Here is a 17490-nt window from a genome sequence, read left to right as displayed (position 1 = left end):
GCCACGTGGATGTGGCACTTGGGGACAGGGGTTGGTGGTGGCCTTGGCAGTGCTGGAAGAATGGTTGGACTGGATGATCCTAGAGGGCCTTTCCACCCCCGTAATTCTATCCAAGCCATTTGGAAAAGCCAGGTGGAAAAAAAAAACCAAACCAAAAAACCAAAAAAAAAGAAGACAAACCAGGAGTTCCCAGGCACGTGTGTCACAGAGCCACTTTTATTCACCTGTGGGTCACTGCCTGCCGCAGACCACACCTGCTCCAGGCATTTTCTCGTTGAAATATAAAAGAAATATAAAAAGATCTTCCCCGAGTCGCCCATCCAGGCCCCCCGGGGCATTCAGACGTAGATCCCGACCCAGAGCAGCAGGAAGAGGACGCCGAAGCCCATGAAGAGCGAGGCCACCAGCGAGATCAGCAGCTCCTTGTAGATGTCCCGGGTGTACTTGGTGGATGTCACCTCGTAGCTGCCGGGACGGGGGTTAAGGTGATAACAGAGGCACAGCAAGGCGAGGGGACCCCCACCCGCTCCCCTGCCCCGGGAATTAGGGCGATAATCCGGGACTGGGAGGCGCAGCAAGGGGACGGCACCCCCCGCCCGCTCCCCCGCGCTCAGCCGCGGGGATACACGAAGAACCAGGCGGTGAAGAACATGCCGATGGCCAGCAGCACCACGGTGAGGTGCGGGAACACGGCCGGGTTCACCGGGCTCGTGTATCTGCTCATCGCCTCCAGCTCCTGCGGGGACACGGCGCTGTTCAGCGGGGCCGGGCGGCCACCGGGCCGGGCCCCCTGTGGCCACCTCCGGTCCCCCCATCCCCGCCCTCACCATGTCGCCGGTCCCCTCTGAGACACGTCGGCTCCGCTCCCCACCGCCGCACGTCCGCCCCCCTCCGCCGCCGGAAGTGGAAGTGAGGGCGGGAACGAGGCGCGGCGAGGGCGAGCCGCTTCCCCATTGGCTGGCGGCGGCTCCCGGCGGGCTCGGCGGCGGAGCGCGGGAGCGGCGGCGCGCGAGCGGCCGGGTAACGGAGGCTGAGGGAGAACGGGGGATCTGAGGAGGCAATGGCGGCTGAGGGAGAACGGGGGATCTGAGGGGGAGCGGGGACTCCGAGGGGGTAATGGCGGCTGAGGGGGAATGGGGAATCTGAGGGGGCAATGGCGGCTGAGGGAGAGCGGGGGACCTGAGGGGGAGCGGGGACTCCGAGGGGTAATGGCGGCTGAGGGGGAGCGGGGGATCTGAGGGGGAGCGGGGCTCCGAGGGGGTAATGGCGGCTGAGGGGGAGCGGGGGATCTGAGGAGGAGGGAAGAGGGGTTGATGGCAGGCCTGGGGAGCTGGGAGGTAAGGAGATAAGAATAGGAAGGTGATTGGGTCCGCATGGTTGTAATGGTGGAGATAATCGAATTTTGAGGAGGGGGATTGGGATGGGAGGGGCAAGAGGTAGGAAGGGGAGTGAGGATGGGCCCGGGGGGGGGTATGGTGAGGGATAAGGGTGGCCTGAGGCTGGACTCGGGATAACGGGTGCCAGTAGAGGCCGCAGCCCTTGGAGTGATGGTTTGCAGGGGAAGCACTGCCCTCTTTGCTCCCCCCTCCTTGGGTGGCCCAGCGGTCCTCAGGCAGAGCCCGCTCCCAGAATCCCCTTTTCCGTTCCCCAGGATGGGAATCCATGGCTTGGCCAAGCTTATTGCCGACGTGGCTCCCGGGGCCATCCGGGAGAACGACATCAAGTCCTACTTCGGCCGGAAAGTGGCTATCGACGCCTCCATGAGCATTTACCAGTTCCTGATCGCCGTGCGGCAGGGAGCCGACGTGCTCCAGAATGAGGACGGGGAGACCACCAGGCCACCTCATGGGAATGTTCTACCGCACCATCCGCATGGTGGAGAACGGCATCAAGCCGGTGTACGTGTTCGACGGGAAGCCCCCGCAGCTGAAATCCGGGGAGCTGGCCAAGCGCACGGAGCGGCGGGCCGAGGCAGAGAAGCACCTGCAGGAAGCGCAGGAGGCCGGGGAGGAGGAGAACATCGAGAAGTACAGCAAGAGGCTGGTCAAGGTGACCCCGCAGCATACGCAGGAGTGCAAGAAGCTGCTGACGCTGATGGGAATTCCCTACGTGGAGGCACCCGGAGAGGCGGAGGCCAGCTGTGCCACCCTGGTGAAGGCCGGGAAGGTGTACGCCGCCGCCACAGAGGACATGGATTGCCTCACCTTCGGCAGCCCCGTGCTGATGCGGCACCTCACGGCCAGCGAGACCAAGAAGCTGCCCATCCAGGAGTTCCACCTGAACCGGATCCTGCAGGATCTGCAGCTGACCTGGGAGCAGTTTGTGGACCTGTGCATCCTGCTGGGCTGCGACTACTGCGCCAGCATCCGCGGCATCGGGCCGAAGCGCGCCGTGGAGCTCATCCGGGAGCACAAATCCATCGAGAGGATCGTGCAGCAGCTCGACACCAAGAAGTACCCCCTGCCCGAGAACTGGCTGCACAGGGAGGCCCAGAAGCTCTTCCTGGAGCCCGACGTGATCGATCCCGACGCTGTGGAGCTGAAGTGGAGCGAGCCGGACGAGGAGCAGCTGGTGCAGTTCATGTGTGGGGAGAAGCAGTTCAACGAGGAGCGCATCCGCAACGGCGTCAGGAGGCTGAGCAAGAGCCGCCAGGGGAGCACCCAGGGCCGCCTCGACGACTTCTTCAAGGTCACCGGGTCCATCACCTCAGCCAAGCGCAAGGAGCCAGAGCCCAAGGGAGCGGCCAAGAAGAAAGCCAAGACCAACTCCAAGCCCAACAGTGCAGCAGCCACAAAGACTAAAAAGGGAAAATAACCAGATTGGGCACCCGCAGACCTCTGGGACTAGGTTTTTTGGGGGCTTAAGGAGCAATTTTAGAGGAATGACAGACAGCTGTGTGTCAGTGCTGCGTGTGCTAGTGCTGGGAAGGAATGGGTGAGGCCAGGAGAGTGGAACAGCTGCTGGGCACAAACACTCCCAGATTTCAGAATTCCAAAGCTAAGCAGCTGCAGAGCAGACTCAGGACAAACTAGATTTCAGGCTGATCCCATCCATCCCAAAAGAGGTAGATGCAAGCAGAAACTGGGAAGATAGGAGTGGAAGGCGAGCTGGAATTGGGAAGGAGGCTTCAAGTAATGAGGTAAAATTCTCCCTTAAATGAGAGTTTATTAAGGTTTTTCCTTCCCTTTTCGTGGTCACTCTCCTTATTCAAAACCCAGTTGTTATCTCAATTCCAGCAGTGTCCTGGCCCGCTTTTAGTGTGTAATCCAAGGAAAGCTGAGCCCAGACTGCAGCTCTCCCAGCCTGAAATTTGCTTAGAAATGCTTAAAAATAAAAATAGCCATAAGCCTAGAACTGCAGCCTCTTCAGTCCCTGAATCCCAGAGGCATCTTTCCATGTTGTACACACTTCCAGGTCCGAGGATGGGAATTAAAACCTCTTATTTCTTATTTTATTCTGTATTTTCTGTAGGTTTTTTGCGTGTCAGAGCCACAGGATGGGTTTGGTTTCCAGAATAAAATTTGAATACAAGGACACTGTTTCTCTTTTTCCAGAGAAGTGGCTTAAACCATGTTTTCAAATGAAAATCCCGGTTTTACAGGGAATTCCGTAACAGCCAACAAACCAAGTGCAGTCTGGAACATGGAGAATTCCAGTTTTGAGCTCTTTGGATGCTTCGTAGACATCAAAAATCCGTGAGTTTGCTCTTGGCCAGTTTGGAAAATAAGAAGCTGGCTTGCTTTGTGGGGAAATTAATATTTCATGTTTATTATCCATTAATATTGCTAAAATTGGGATTTATGTTTCCATGCTGTGGATTCTCTTAAATGTTTCAATCCATAATTGGTTTTTTTCCCCAGAAGTTTTTTAATTAAGTATTCCTCTTATCTCCAAATATCTTCATAAATACAGGAATGGTTTTGTGGTGGAGGGATAAAAAATAATTTTAAAATAATAATATCTGGAAATAAGTCTGGGAAATTTACCAATTCTAAAAGCTGCTTTTCCGTCACCCTCTCCCGACCTGGTGCTTCATGGTATTTCACTTAGTTTTTCCTCCATTTCTCATTCCAAACAAAGATTCCCACTGCTTCAGACACTGATATTATTATTATTAATGAATTCCAGTTCCCCTCCTTATCCCAGGAGCAGGTGCTGTGGGAAGCCAGGGACCCAGCAGAGCCGATCAGAGAGGGCATGGGGCATTTGGGGCTCTCAGGGTCAGCAGGTGTGGGCAGTCTCCCCATGGGAAAACTGGAATACTTTTCCACCTTTTCCCCTGTTCCACCTCTTAGTTCTAATTAAATTGAGTTTTTGACTTCCTCATCCCAGTTTTCTGGCTGGCTGGACCATGACCCATGTGTTACCCACAGCATTCCCATCCTGAATCCAAACCTGACATGTGCCAGCTCCAGGGAAGAAAGGAGCCCTGTCCCAGTGGAAACCAGAACAGTGGGAATTCTCAGACAGCTTTTGGGGAAACGCCTGATTTATTCAGCACAAAGAAAGCTACGGAGCGTGCCAGCTGCTGCCACGAGCTGCATCCTGAGCCACGACAGGCACCTCCCGAGAGCTCCCTGGAAAAGGGCGTGCTCCCGTTCCCGCTGGAGCCTCTTGTCCAGCGCCGCCCGGAGGGTCTTCTCCTGTGGCACTGCTTCAGTGTCTTGGGAGCCATGCACTGGGCAGCAGCGGCTCCAGGACACTTCCTGCCGTGCCACTTGCTCCTGGGAACGCTTTGCTGGAACGGCCCGGGCTCCCAGTTGTGTTTCCAGGCTTTTCCTGGCCGTGGGTATCTTGTGGGTTCTGTGGGTAGCCACAGCTCCGAGGCAGGGAGGCCTGTCCGTGTGGGCTCCTCCATCTGGAGTCCAGCAGATCTCATGGAGGCTCTGGCAGGGATGGAGACCTTTGCTGGAAATATCCAAGGTGTGGAGATCTCCCTTAGCCTTGTCCTTCACAGGCGGCTCCAGGGAGCACGCTGCACATGGGAACGGCTGCCTTTGCCGCTGGAGCCTCTTGTCCAGCAGCGTGCGGAGAGTATTCCCAGATGGCTCCACCACAGGATCCGGGGAGCCATGGATTGGGCACCGGTGGCTCCAGGACACTTCCACTTGCTTCTTGGCAGGAACGGGCCAGGCTCCAACTGGAGCACAACACAGGTCACAGAGGGTCTGGGCGGGAATGGAGGAGCCTTTCCGAGGGATGGACATTCTTGGAAGGGTGGAGGATCTCAACCAGTGTCGGGTTCTGCGGAGGACTGAGCCTTTTCCAGCGGCGGATGTTTTCCGGTGGATCAGGGGTCTTGTTGTGCGCCGGCTCCTGGAGGGCTGGGGGCTCCCAGAGGAGCTGGAGGAGCTGGAGGAGGCGCAGCAGGGCAGGCGGCCCGCGCTCCAGCAGCTGCTCCAGGTCCTCCCACGAGAGCTGCCACAATCTCGAGTCCCCGCGGGAAGGACACCCCCGGGCCACAGCGGCGTCACCAGGTCCTGCAGCTCCCGGGCCGCTGTGGCGCAGGGGGCGCAGCCGGGGCCGCAGCCGCAGGGGAGGTACGGGGCGCTCCCGGGGCAGCCGCGCCCTGCGGAGGGGTCTCCTCAGCCGGGGGGGAGCCGGGAGCCCCTGGGGCTGCTCGGCCGCGCCGGGACCCCCCGGCCCGGCTCCCGGGGCGCTTCCGTGCCTTCCGAATGCGGGCGGCCAGCAGGACGGCCGTAGTGGCCACCAGCAGGACAAGCGCGGGGAGCAGGACGCTCATGGCTTCACCCACGTCCCATCGTGGCCGCACTGGAGCCGGGGCTGGTGGCACGTGTCCTGTGGAGACACCGCGCTGATGTCACAGTGCTGCGGGCGGGGACACCTGTGTGACGTCACAGCCCTGGTTCCCTGGAGCCTGTTGGTGATGGAGAACTGCACCAAGATGGGATTTGGCGTGGGAAGAGGGGCAGACTGGGAACCTGGGACATCCCACATGGCACAGGGCAGGAATGCCATCTCCAGTGAAGCACCTGGTTTCCCACACCTGCTCCTACGCTGCCACACGGTGCCAGCTTATCCGTGTGGTAACAGAAGGGCCTGGAGGGTGGCACCGTCACCGTGGCTTGAGCATGGGATGGTCCTGTCTGGCCGGTCTGATGTCTGGCATAAGATCACATGTCCTGGAGATGATGGAAGGTGGTGGATGTTGTTTTGGGGCTGTTAGGAACCTGAGTTTGGATCCTGTCCCTCACAGCTCCTTTTGGAGATGGTGTCTGTGGAATCAGAATGGTTTGGGTGGGAAGGGTCCAGCTGGGAGCAGGTCCAGGCTGAAGGGCTGGCTGGACAAGACCAGTGGGAGTAGGGAATGGGGCTGGCTGGAGAGCCATTGGACTCAGCTGGGAGGTGCTGGTCACTCCTGGCCGGAGACAGTCACAGAATCGGGATTAGAGTCAGCTGCAACCTTTGGTGACCCAGCTGCAAGCCCAGGCCACTACCTATGGATTTCCAGGGCAAAATCCAACTGGTGGCCTCAGGCGGATGCTAACTGGGATTGTAATAATCAGACAGAGATAATTGCATCTGATTAATGCCATGGGGAGCCTCTGTGGGGATCAGGATAGGTTGAACTGAAGCACAGGAGCGTGGCCAGAGGAACGAGCCTGTGGCTGCTGGAGAAAGGCTTTGTTGGTGCGCGGGGGGAATTGACTCTGCGGAGTTTGGGTGAGGCTGTGTTTGTGCACGGCGCTGGGAAGAGAAGGAGAGGAGCTGCGCTCACGGAATTCAGCAGGAAGGAAGACAAAAGGGACGTGAGCTGTGTTTTCTCCCAGGGACACACACACCCACGCACAGGGACATGCTGGAATGGCACTTTATTGCTCCGTGGCGGGGTCCAGGGTGTCTTGGTGGTGTCAGTAGGTGCTGAAGACGGCCTGGATGTGCTCCCCGGCGTGTGGTTTGTAGGTGCTGACCCCTGCGGCAGAGGGATGCGTGAGGCTGGGACATGGAGACCCCACCACAGGCCCCACACCTCCCTGGGGCCCCCCCACCTTCTTCAAGGGCATCCCCAGCACTGAGGAACTGCCAGTAGGTCCTGTCCTCCGTGCTGGCAGCCAGCCCGTGGATGGAGGTCACATAGGCACCCCAGGAGGTCTGCTCCGTCTGGAAGCTGCGGGAGAGGTCAGGAGGCTCAGAGCTGGGTGGGGAGATGCCAAATCCCACCCCAAAGCCGCCCTGGCTCTCACCTAAAGGCTTCGGGGTTCTCCTCTGCTGCCACCTCCATCACCCGGAGCAGTGTGGAGCCACTTGGGACTGTCACCGAGGTGGAGTAGTGGAAGTGTTTCCCTTGGAGCGTGTTGGTGATGGAGTAATGCACCTGGATGGGGGCTGTGCAAGGGAGAGAGCGGCAGGGTGGGCATCTGGCACATCCCTGCGGGGTCTGGGGTACTCCAGGTGGGATCAGGGTACCTCTGGGAATGCCGTGTGTCCCCAGAACTGGGGATAGGGGCAACTGTCTGTTTGGGGACGTATCCTTGGTGGCAGCGCAGTCCAGGCCAGCCACATCCAGGTAGGACCTGCCCACCAGGGCTGGCAGCACCTGGGCGATGGCTGTGGGCTGCTGGTAGTCATGGGCAGACACCACGGAGAAGGCCTGGGCACAATCCCACTGCCGTGGGGCGTAAAACTTCCTTGTGGCCTCCAGCGCCTGTGGAGCGGGTGGGAGGTGGAATAACGCACCTGGGAATGGGACCAGCTGGCTGTGACGCCCCACTCCCCTGGCACCTCCCCTACCTGCAGGGCCAGCCCCATGCTGTAGATATTCCCGATCATGCCATTCCTCTTCTCCTGCTCATCCAGGAAGCCGTTGCTCACTGTGAAAAGTGCCTCCCGGAGCAGATCCCGCACATCATGGAGCTCCACGTAGTCGTAGACGCAGGCCAGCGCCAGTGCCACCATGGCCCGGGTGTCTGTGGGATCCTAGGGTCACCACCAAGTCCCGGGATAGACCCCAAGAGTGGGAATGTGGGAGCAGAGGGGTCCCTTACCCACGGAGAGGTGGCTCTCAGGGCTCAGCACCTGCTTGGCCAGGGCCACCGATGGCCCTTGGGCACCGCCCGCCTCAGCCAGGCACAGTGCCAGGGTGTCCAGGCTCACGCTGTACAGGGAAGTTTTGGGAATCCCATCGGCTTCTGCAAAGCAAAGAGTGGCAAGATGACAGCGTGTGGGGACAGCGACACCCCCAGGCCCCCAAATCCCAACAAACCCAGTTTGGCCATTTCCTCATCTGTTTTCTGCTGCAGGACACGGATCAGGTCGAGTGTTTGTTCCAGGGCATGGACACGCTGGGGGTCCTGGCAGGAGGAGAGGAGGGCGAGGACATGCAGAGCCACCTGTCCCGAGGTCATGTCTGTGGGGACAAGAGGGCAGCCAGGGTGGGCAGGGCTGGGCACCCCAAGAACTGGCGGAAACCTGGGTTCCCAGGAGTGGGTGCCTTCCCTCCTTTGCCTCCCTACCTTTCTGGGCTCTCCTCACCACCTCCTCCTTGATCTCCTGGAGCAGCCACTTGTGGATGGGACCCTCGCTGTCCCCCCCAGCCAGGTTCATGGCCAGCAGGACGCTGGGATTCGCCGCCTCCTCGAGACTGACCGATCCCCCCAAGCGCTGGAGCAGCTGGGAGACCAATTCCTGCGGGGCCACTGGAAGGAGAGGGGAAGTCAGACCCAGGATCCCGTGTCCCATCCGTGGTCTCTCCTGGCTCTCCGTGGGTGGCTGACACTCACCACAGTCCTCAGTGGCTGTGCAGCCCACCAGGGCCAGCAGGACCCCGATGCCCAAAGCCACACCAAGCATCCTCCTGGAGCAGGCTGACCCACTCGGCATGGCAGAATCCTGTGGGAATTGGGCTCTCTGGGCGTCCTCTCTGCTTTTAGCTGTTCCCAGTGTCCTTCTCCGGTCACCTACCCGCCCACAGCTGCCCTTATCTGTGTTATCTTATCTGTACCTTATGTGTGTATCCAGCAGGGGAGGAGGGACGGTGATTTTCCATTTGGGATCACTGAGGACCACTTGGACCACTTCAGTATCCACAAGGCTGTGATGTTGTATGGGGTTCATCCCGGTATGTCCCAGAAGGAACCACCTCAATTATCTAGCCAAGGTCCTGGAAGCCTGAGGAGGTCCATGCTGGCTGGGCACTCTCCAGCTGTATCCCACTCGGACTTTTCCAGGAAACTCCAGCCCTTATAATCTAACTTCAGTACCAGGAAAAATGGTGGAGAAGGTCATACTGGACACTGCTGGGAAGCAATTCAAGGACAATGCCTGCGTCAGACACAGGCACCTCGGGATAACAGAGGGAAATTCCCATCTAACTGGTTTCTTATCCCGCTGCCATAAGGTCACCGGGCTCATAGGTGGTGGGAAGGCCGTGCCTGTTCATTTTTGGGATTGTAGTAGGAGTTTTGGCCCTGCCCCTCACAGAATCCTTCTGGAGGTTTCTGGCTGTGTGATGAGCAGGGACAGGATGTGCTGGCTGCTGCACTGGCTTTGACTGGGACAGGGAGCTCTTTCTTCCCAGTAACTGGCCCAGGGTTGGATTTGGATTCAGGATGGGAATGCTGCAGATAACACATGGATGGTTTGCTGGGTGCTGAGCCCTTCTCAAGCACTTTGCAGTGTCCCATGGGACAATCCAGGATGAGGAACCATCCTCGGGGGCATTCCCTGTGCCTGAGGCAGCCGCCAGACAAAAGCTGGGGGGACTTTGGGGGGTTGCCCTGCCCTCCCTTGATTTTTTTCCTCCATTTTTGGGGGGATGTGCGTGTGGAAAAGGCTTTATGGAAGCATCGAGCTGCTGGCCAGGGCACTTGGACTCGTTTTGTGCCTTGTCTGGGATGGGAGGAAAAAGGGGTCAGGGAGTCTGGAGGGTGATGGTGTCCCTTGGGACACCCCAATGTGGTGGGGGAGCAGGTGAGTGAGGGATGAGGGGGCCCGGGTGAGGTGCCCCCCGAAAAGGGAGGTTACAGCCCCAAAATGCCTGAAAATTCATGAGGGGCTTATGTGTAAAATACTGAAAGCTGCAAATATTCCCTTTTCTGTATGTATTGAGAAATAGTAATGTACTTAAAAACTGCTTCCGAAATAAAGCCCGGTATCTGCTGTGTTATAGACAGGATATGGACTGTAAGGAATTCTGATTACGGAGCCATAGGGTTTGAAAATACCAATATATTCGTGTTTCCGGGGCCGCGGCCCGGAAGGAAATGCCGCAGCCCCCGGAACGCAGGCGCGGAGCCAACAGCGGCAATGGCGGGGAGCGCGGGGAGCGGCGCGGCCGGGCCGCGGCACCGGGGCGGCTGCTCCGGGCTCGGAGGTGAGCGGGGAACGGGGACAGCCCCGAGCGAACGGTGGGGGCGCGGGGGGATGGCTGTCCCGGCACCAGGGATGGGTGTCCTGGCACAGGGATGGCTGTCCTGGCCCAGGGATGGGTGTCTGGCCCAAGGGATGGGTGTCCTGGCACAGGGATGGGTGTCCTGGCACAGGGATCGCTGTCCCGGCACAGCGGGAGCTGCGGGCACGGGGCATCGGAGCTGCCTCGGCCGTGCGGGGCCCAAGGCGTCGCTCCGGGGCGGATTCTGTAGGGGACAAAATGAACATTTTGGGGTAAAATCTGGGTTAATCTGCAGTGGGGTTTGTGCCCGCTGTGTTCACGGCCCCGCCGGCTCAGGGCGGGGTTCAAGGCGCAGCTGCCCCGAGCCAGCGGGACCGGCCGGGGCTGCTCGCTCCCGGTGCTGCCGCCTTGTGGGGAGAGCCCGGCACTGCAGCCCGGAACAGGCGCTGGCCACGGGATCGGCGTGGAACAGCAGCGCAGGGAAGTGCTGAGGCAGCGCAGGGAATGCTGCGATCCCAGGGAAGGCTGAGGGCGTCCCAGAGGGAAGGCTGAGGCGTCCCAGGGAAGGCTGAGGCGCCCCAGGGAAGCTGAGGTATCCCCTGCCCGGGGCACTCGGCAGCAAATCCCTGATGTTGAGCAGAAAAAGGAAAGTTCTGGGTTAGTGGGAGGAGGTTTCTGGAATGGAGTTGGGACAGGTGCTGATCCACGCATGGAATCACGGGCTGGTTTGGCTTGGAAGGGACCACCAAGATCATTTACACTCTGTTTGTTTCTGATTCCACAGCAAAGAACATCCAGAACTGCCTCCTCACCCTCATGGACAGCAGGAATGCCTTCCATAGCTCTTGTTTTGGAATGGGAATGGCTGTTGGGAGCTCTGGCAGGACCAGGTAAGAACAGAAATGGGATCATTCTGGCTCCTGCTGGAGGTGGTTTTCTCTTTCAGGATGTTCTGATTGATCCTTTCACAGCAGTGTTCCTGGGCACATTGGTAAAATCAAACAGTTGAAAACTGGTGGGGAAAAAATGTGAACCTGATCCATTTCTAGTAATTCCAAGCTTCTCCCACAGCACCGTTCCAGGGGAAAGCTGATGAAAGGATAAAGATGCAGAGGAACAAGTGCTGTAAACCCCCCTGGCTCTCTGAGAGAGCAAACCTTGCAGTAATGCCAGTACATCGCTCTGAGAGACTCTGGGATCACAAGGTTTTCCAGGAAAGCAAAACAAGGACAGAGATGTGGGAATAGGCTTCCAGTTAAGAATGGTTTGGTGGGTGTAGGAATGATTCTTGTATGTTTGATGCTTCCCTTTTTATTCCTGAATAATTTAAAAATGATTCCTTGAATAAATCATCTAAATTTGGGAATTTAAATTTGAGAGGGAACAGTGCAACATCAATACAGGCAGAGATCATGGAATGATGGAATGGTTTGGGTTGAAAGCCCCATCTCTGAGCCTGTTCTGGGCAGGCTCCTGCCCATCGGCCACTCCTTGCAGGTGGACTTGGAAGTGCTGGAGGCGTTCAGGGAACGCTGATTGTTTTCCCTGCCTCTGGCAGTCAGGTCAGTAAAAAGACTAATTGACCTCTTCCAGTGGGGAGACATTTAAACAAGAGGTGCCAAAAAGAATTGGAGCTTCTGCACGCTGAAATCTGCAAGTCTCCAAGTTAAAATCCCCCCTGGATGGTCACCGGTGCGACTCCCACGGACTGGTCACCTTGGCCAGGAGTGTCCAATCCTGCTGTCAATGCACTGGGCCAGGATGTCATTTTCATTTCGTGTAAAGACCCTCTGGGTGCCCCCCAGTCACTGGAAGGACCGGACTGGGCTCCCAGGGCAGTAATTCCAGGTGCTCTCTTCATGGCAATAGCACAGGAGCCTTCCCCTTGGCCAGAGGAGCGGCCAGTGCCTCCCTCAGTCCACAAATCCCCAGGACAGAACCCAGAGAAAGGAACAGGAATATGGAAATGCCCCACAGTGGGAGTTTGTGTTGCTCTGGATTAAATTTTGGATTTATAATGTTAAAGGGGGGGGTGTGGAGGGGATTTTCTCTGTCTCCTGTTCATTATTGTTACCACTGCTCTTGTTGCTCTCACTGTCACTATGTGTTGTCATTACTCTCAAATGATTGCATTTGTCTTGGTTTCCATTATTAAACTGTTCTGAGCTGGAATTTTGTCTCTGGTCTCTTCCCCATCCCACGGGGGGTGAGGGAGCGGCTGCTGGTGCCCAGCTGGGGTCCAGCCATGGCCCCGGGCACTTCTGGGGGCTCCGAACGCGAGAGATCGGAGCGGTTTTGGGCTCACAAAAAGAGACCCAGTGCTGCGTTTCGGGGGCTCAAAAGCAGGCGCAGAGCTTAAAAGCAGAGACTAAATCCTGCACTGTGGAGTCCTGAGAGCAGGCTGGTATGGCCAGAGCTGGGACTCAGAAACAGTGACTAAATCCTGTTCTCAGGGCTTGAGGAAGAGAGCGAGTCCTGTGTGTTCGGGCTCACAAAGAGAAACGGAAGTGCTGCGTTTTGCTGGCCCTGAATTAAAGCCCAAGTGCCGTGTTTTGATGCTCCAAGCGGGCTCTTGGGGCCAGGGCGAGTCTGTGTCTCTGGGCTCCGAGTCCTGCCTCAGGCACAGCCCGAAGCCGGGCTCGCCGGCCCCACGCAGCGCTCGGGAGCAGCGACTCAGCGCCGCGTCCGGGGCTGGCGGCAGAGCCCGGGGCCGCGTCGTGGGGCCCAAGGCGGGCTCCGGGAGGGGCTCAGGGCTGGGAGCGGAGCCCGGCCCGGCGCGTCGGGCCCGGCTCGGGATCCCGGGGCTGCCCGGGCGCCGGCACAGCCCCGGCTCCCCGCGGAGAGCCGGCCGGAGCAGGAGCGGCAGCGCCGGGCTCGGCCCCAGCGCCCGTCCCGGAGCGGCTCCTCCCGGTGCCGATCCCAGCCCCAATCCCGCCGGGGGAAAGGCGGCACCGCCCGGGACCCGCAGCGGCCGCCGGCACGACCCGGACCCCCGGTCCCGGGAGCGGCCCCGGTGCGGCCCCGGTGCGCGGGGCGGGTCCGGCCCGGGAGAGAGGGGCGGGGCCCCGAGCGATGGAGCCGCCCCCGTGCCGGGCAGGGCGGGCCCCGGGGCCGGGCGGGGCCGGGGCTCTGGGGCGGTCCCGGGCGGGGCCGGGCGGGGCCGGGGGCGGCTTCAGGGGCGGGGCCGGGCCCGGCTCAGGTGCGCGGGGCGGGGTCCGCACAGGTGCGCGGGGTCCCAGGGCGGCTGCGCGGGGCGGGGCCGAGGTGATTTAAGCCCCCGAAATCGCCCCCGCCGCCATTTGCTCCCTCAGAGCTCGGGGAGGCTGCGGCCGGGCCGGGCTCCCCCGGCGTGGCCCGGGTGAGGCCCCCGCTCCCCCTCTTTCCTCCCCCTCTTTCTCCTGCCCTTCTCCTCCTCCTTCTTCCCCCGCTTATCACCTCTTTCCTACCCCCCCAGTCTCTTTCTCTCTCCCCACACCCTCTCTCTCTCCCAGCCCCGCTCCTGCCCTCTCCCCAGCGCCCCCCACTCTCTCTCCCTGCTCCCCTGCGCATCCCCGACCCCCGTACCCCTCCTTTCTCCTCGACCCCTCCTTTCTCCCCTCTCCGTACCCCGCTCCCCAACCCGACTCCCCTCTCTTCCCCCTCTACCTCTCCTCTGTCCATCATCCTTTCCCCCCTCGTTCTCGTTCTCCCCAACCCACCCCGACTCCTCTCCCTATCCCTCCTCATCCCTCCCTGACTCTCCCCTTTCCCTCTTTCCCCCGCAGCCGCGGGGCTCGGGGCGCCGGAGAATAAAGCCCAGAGGGCCGGAGCCCGGCGCCCCTGCCCTCGCTGGAGCCCCACACGGGCCGGGCCCGCTCGGCGGGTCCCCCGTGCAGTACAAAAACAGCGCCGGGGCTCCGGCTTTGCACACATCACACTGGGGATCCCCTCCTGAGGAGGGGGGGGGTGGTTCGGGGAGGGGTGGTGGGTTGGGGTGGGTCCCCTCCTCAGGAGGGGGTCCCGGGGGGGTGGGGGTTTCAGGGAGGGTGGTGGGTTGGGGGAGGGTGGGCCCCCCTCCGGAGGAGGGGTCCCGGGGGGGTGGGTGGGGTGGGCCCCCTCCGGAGGAGGGGGTCCCGGGAGGGGGTCAGGGTGGGCCCCCTCCGGAGGAGGGGGTCCGGGGGAGGGGGTGGGGCGGAGGGGGGACTTCTCCCCCCTCCAGTCCCCGCCCCCTCTCCCGGACCCCCTCCTCCGGACGGGGCTCGCCCCGGCCCCCTCCCCGGGACCCCCTCCTCCGGACCGGGGCCCCGGGGGGAGGGAGGGGGGCGGGTGGGGTGGGGGGGAAGCAGAGGGGGTCACGTCACTCTGCGGCATGAACAGACATAGAGACCACAGGCCAAAACAACAGCCCCTCCCGTCTGGCCCCCCCACCCCACCCGCCCCCCTCCCTCCCCCCGGGGCCCCGGTCCGGAGGAGGGGGTCCCGGGGAGGGGGCCGGGGCGAGCCCCGTCCGGAGGAGGGGGTCCGGGAGAGGGGGCGGGGACTGGAGGGGGGAAAGTCCCCCCTCCGCCCCACCCCCTCCCCCGGACCCCCTCCTCCGGAGGGGGCCCACCCTGACCCCCTCCCGGGACCCCCTCCTCCGGAGGGGGCCCACCCACCCACCCCCCCGGACCCCCCCCCCCGGAACCCCCTCCTGAGGAGGGGACCCACCCCAACCCACCACCCTCCCCGGGACCTCCTCCTCAGGAGGGGGCCCACCCTACCCCAACACACCCCCCTTCCCGAACCCACCCCCCTCCCGGGACCCCCTCCTGAGGAGGGGATCCCCAGTGTGATGTGTGGAAAGCCGGAGCCCCGGCGCTGTTTTTGTACTGCACGGGGGACCCGCCGAGCGGGCCCGGCCCGTGTGGGGCTCCAGCGAGGGCAGGGGCGCCGGGCTCCGGCCCTCTGGGCTTTATTCTCCGGCGCCCCGAGCCCCGCGGCTGCGGGGGAAAGACGGGACAGAGGACGGGAAGAAGGGAGCAGAGGGGGTCAAAGAAGGAGCGCAGGTGGGGGGTTCGGGGTGTGCAGGGAGAGGTGGGGTGGGGGGACAGGAAAGGACGGGGGGGAGGACGAGGACGGAGCACAGGTGGGGGGGGTCGAGATGCAGAGGGGGAAAGAGGGAACAGGAACAGGGGGAGGTAGAGGGGGAAGGAAAGGTGGGGGACGGAGGGGGAGGATTGAGGGCAGGTGGGGGGAATTGGGAGGGGAAGGGGAGCAGGGTGAGGGGGCAGGGGGGACCCGGGATGGGGGGGAAGGAACGGTGGAGAAGGGGAGAGAGGGTGGAGGGGTAGGGCAGGGTTGGGGTGTGTAGGGGGACAGGGAGGGGGATGGGGGGAACCGGGCTGGGGGGGAGGGAGGGGAGGGCTAGGGGGGAGAGGGGGGGGGGTAGGGGGGGGGGTGTAGGGGGTGGGGGAGGGGAGGCAGAGGGGGAAGAACGGAGAGGGTTAGGAGAAGAGAAGTAAAGACAAATATAAAGGAAAAGAAATATAGAGAGATATAGAGCCCGGCCCGGCCACAGCCTCTCCCACCGAGCGCCGAGGGAGCAAATGGCGGCGGCGCCGATTCCCGAGGCTTAAATCCCCTCGGCCCCGCCCCGCGCAGCCGCGCTGGGGCCCCGCGCACCTGTGCGGACCCCGCCCTTCACACCTGTGCCGGCCCCGCCCCGCCCCGCCCGCGCCCGTAAATGCCGGCGGGTCCGCGCCCGCTCCGCTTTGTGCGGTGAACGCTCATCCTGCTCATCCCGGGCTGCGGCGGGACCGTCGTTCGGGGCGCTGTGCGGAGCCCGGCACCGGGGGCTGCTCCCGGCGCTGCGCCGAGCCCGAGGCGCTGAGGTGGGAACGGGACCCGGGCCCGGGGATTCGGGGCTGGGTCCTGTCGGTGTCTGCTGGGGGTCCCGGGCCGAGCCGCTTGTCTCTCGGCGGGCGGGGTGCGGCTGCCGGGGTCGGAGAACTGAGGTGGGACGGGGGATGGCATTAGGGATCGGGATCGCCGCGGCTGGCAAGAGCCGCTCCGGGATTGGCGCTGGGGCCGAGCCCGGCGCTGCCGCTCCGGCTGCGGCCAGCGCGGGGCTGGGCTCCCGCCGGAGCTCCGGCTACGCTCCCGCTGCGGCCGCGGGGAGCCGGGGCCGTGCCGGTGCCGGGCCCGCCGGGAGGGCGGCGCTTCCCCGCAGCAGGCGCTGGATCGCGCCTGGAAGCGGGCGGGCCGCGGGGACCGCCCGTGCTGCCCCCGGCACCCCCCGAGGCCGCCGCTCCCTCAGCGCCGCCCGCCCTGTGGGGCGCCCCCTGGCGCAACCGGAGCGCCGGCGCTCCCGGCCCGGCCCCGCCCGCAGCCCCCGCGGGGACGCGGAGCTCCCCCAGCCCCGCCACTGCCGGGGCCGCCGCACCCCCTGCGCACAGCAGCGCCCGCCTCCCCCTGCCCCGGGGCCGCTCCCCCGGGGGCCTCCCGCCCGCCGCGGCCCCGCCCAACGAGCGCGGCTGCAGCGGGACGAGCCGCTCCGGGCCGGGCGCTGGCGCCGAGGCCGCTGCTGCCGCTCCTGCTCTCACTGTGCCCGCTGCGGGACCGGGGCCTCGCCGGGGCTCGCTGCTGCTTGAGCCGCTCATCCGATACCTGCCGGGTGAGATCTGATGCTCTCCTTCCTCCCCCCCGCTTTCTCTGGGGCTTGCACGCTCCAATGCAAAAACCTCTGGGTTTAAAAGTCCAGTGGAAAACTGTTTATTCTTTATTTCCAGAGTACAGGAGATCCGGAGTGGGAAGGGATACACAAGGACCACCAAGTCGAACCCTTATGTGAATGGCTCCTCTGGGGATTGAACCCACACCTGGGCATTCTCAGTACACTGCTCCAACCAAGCCAATCTCAGCTCCTGGCAATGTCCTGCCTGGGATAGGAATGCCAAGTGCCAGCAAGGTAATTCCTATGCAAATACAGCTCCTTCTTTTATGCTAATGCTGCTTTACACCCCAGCCCCTGATCATGGAACAACACAGGTGATCAGTTAGTTGTGTGGCAGCACAAAACTCATCCCATAACCCTGATTTCCTGCCCTTTCCAGGGTTTACCCAACAGCTGTCAAGGTGCTCGTTCCATGGCCCTTTCCAGGGAGAAATGAGCAAGGCAAGGC

The 17490-nt window shown here is 62.0% G+C and overlaps 4 protein-coding genes across 7 annotated transcripts; 2 read left to right on the top strand and 2 right to left on the bottom strand.

Moving 5' to 3' along the window:
• Positions 1-186: 186 nt before the first annotated feature.
• TMEM258 (transmembrane protein 258) lies at positions 187-954 on the bottom strand. Its single transcript, XM_039553178.1, is given in 4 exon segments — positions 187-465; positions 627-736; positions 828-869; positions 871-954. Coding segments are annotated over 4 exon segments (363 nt in total). The 3' UTR covers positions 187-338.
• A 32-nt stretch (positions 955-986) lies between these two features.
• Positions 987-3536, top strand: FEN1 (flap structure-specific endonuclease 1). Its single transcript, XM_039553177.1, is given in 3 exon segments — positions 987-1020; positions 1652-1835; positions 1837-3536. Coding segments are annotated over 2 exon segments (1161 nt in total). The 5' UTR covers positions 987-1020; position 1652; the 3' UTR covers positions 2815-3536.
• A 3280-nt stretch (positions 3537-6816) lies between these two features.
• On the bottom strand, positions 6817-8897 carry LOC104684147 (cobalamin binding intrinsic factor-like). Its single transcript, XM_019281031.2, has 9 exons — positions 8742-8897; positions 8475-8657; positions 8225-8368; positions 8007-8150; positions 7753-7928; positions 7429-7666; positions 7206-7347; positions 7011-7129; positions 6817-6934 (listed from the first exon to the last, which is right to left on the bottom strand). The coding sequence occupies exons 1-9, from the start codon at positions 8839-8841 to the stop codon at positions 6873-6875; spliced, it is 1308 nt and encodes a 435-aa protein (XP_019136576.1). The 5' UTR covers positions 8842-8897; the 3' UTR covers positions 6817-6872.
• A 1329-nt stretch (positions 8898-10226) lies between these two features.
• LOC120410016 (translation initiation factor IF-2-like) lies at positions 10227-17490 on the top strand. Of its 4 annotated transcripts, XM_039552080.1 has the most exons (4): positions 10227-10333; positions 11136-11241; positions 17098-17276; positions 17422-17490. In XM_039552080.1, exons 1-3 carry the CDS (start codon positions 10267-10269, stop codon positions 17177-17179), a joined length of 255 nt encoding a protein of 84 aa, XP_039408014.1. In that variant the 5' UTR covers positions 10227-10266; the 3' UTR covers positions 17180-17276; positions 17422-17490. The 4 variants fall into 4 exon arrangements, 3 of the variants coding, with proteins under 3 accessions (XP_039408014.1, XP_039408015.1, XP_039408013.1); XR_005601925.1 differs by lacking the exons at positions 17098-17276; positions 17422-17490 and adding an exon at positions 11423-12523; XM_039552081.1 differs by lacking the exons at positions 17098-17276; positions 17422-17490 and adding an exon at positions 11945-12523 and having other exon boundaries at positions 10228-10333.

The sequence above is a fragment of the Corvus cornix genome, chromosome 5 (genome assembly GCF_000738735.6).
Source record: "Corvus cornix cornix isolate S_Up_H32 chromosome 5, ASM73873v5, whole genome shotgun sequence".
Lineage (NCBI taxonomy): Eukaryota > Metazoa > Chordata > Aves > Passeriformes > Corvidae > Corvus > Corvus cornix.
This window is presented reverse-complemented; position numbering and strand designations above follow the sequence as displayed.

Excerpts from the sequence above, each read along its gene's own strand:
- LOC120410016 (XM_039552079.1), top strand. The coding sequence starts at position 16,336 with ATGGCATTAGGGATCGGGATCGCCGCGGCTGGCAAGAGCCGCTCCGGG.
- LOC104684147 (XM_019281031.2), bottom strand. The coding sequence starts at position 8,841 with ATGCCGAGTGGGTCAGCCTGCTCCAGGAGGATGCTTGGTGTGGCTTTG. Across the intron at positions 7,667-7,752 it reads GCATGGGGCTGGCCCTGCAG|GCGCTGGAGGCCACAAGGAA; the intron begins GTAGGGGAGGTG and ends CCCGCTCCACAG. Across the intron at positions 7,348-7,428 it reads GACACACGGCATTCCCAGAG|CCCCCATCCAGGTGCATTAC; the intron begins GTACCCTGATCC and ends TCCCTTGCACAG.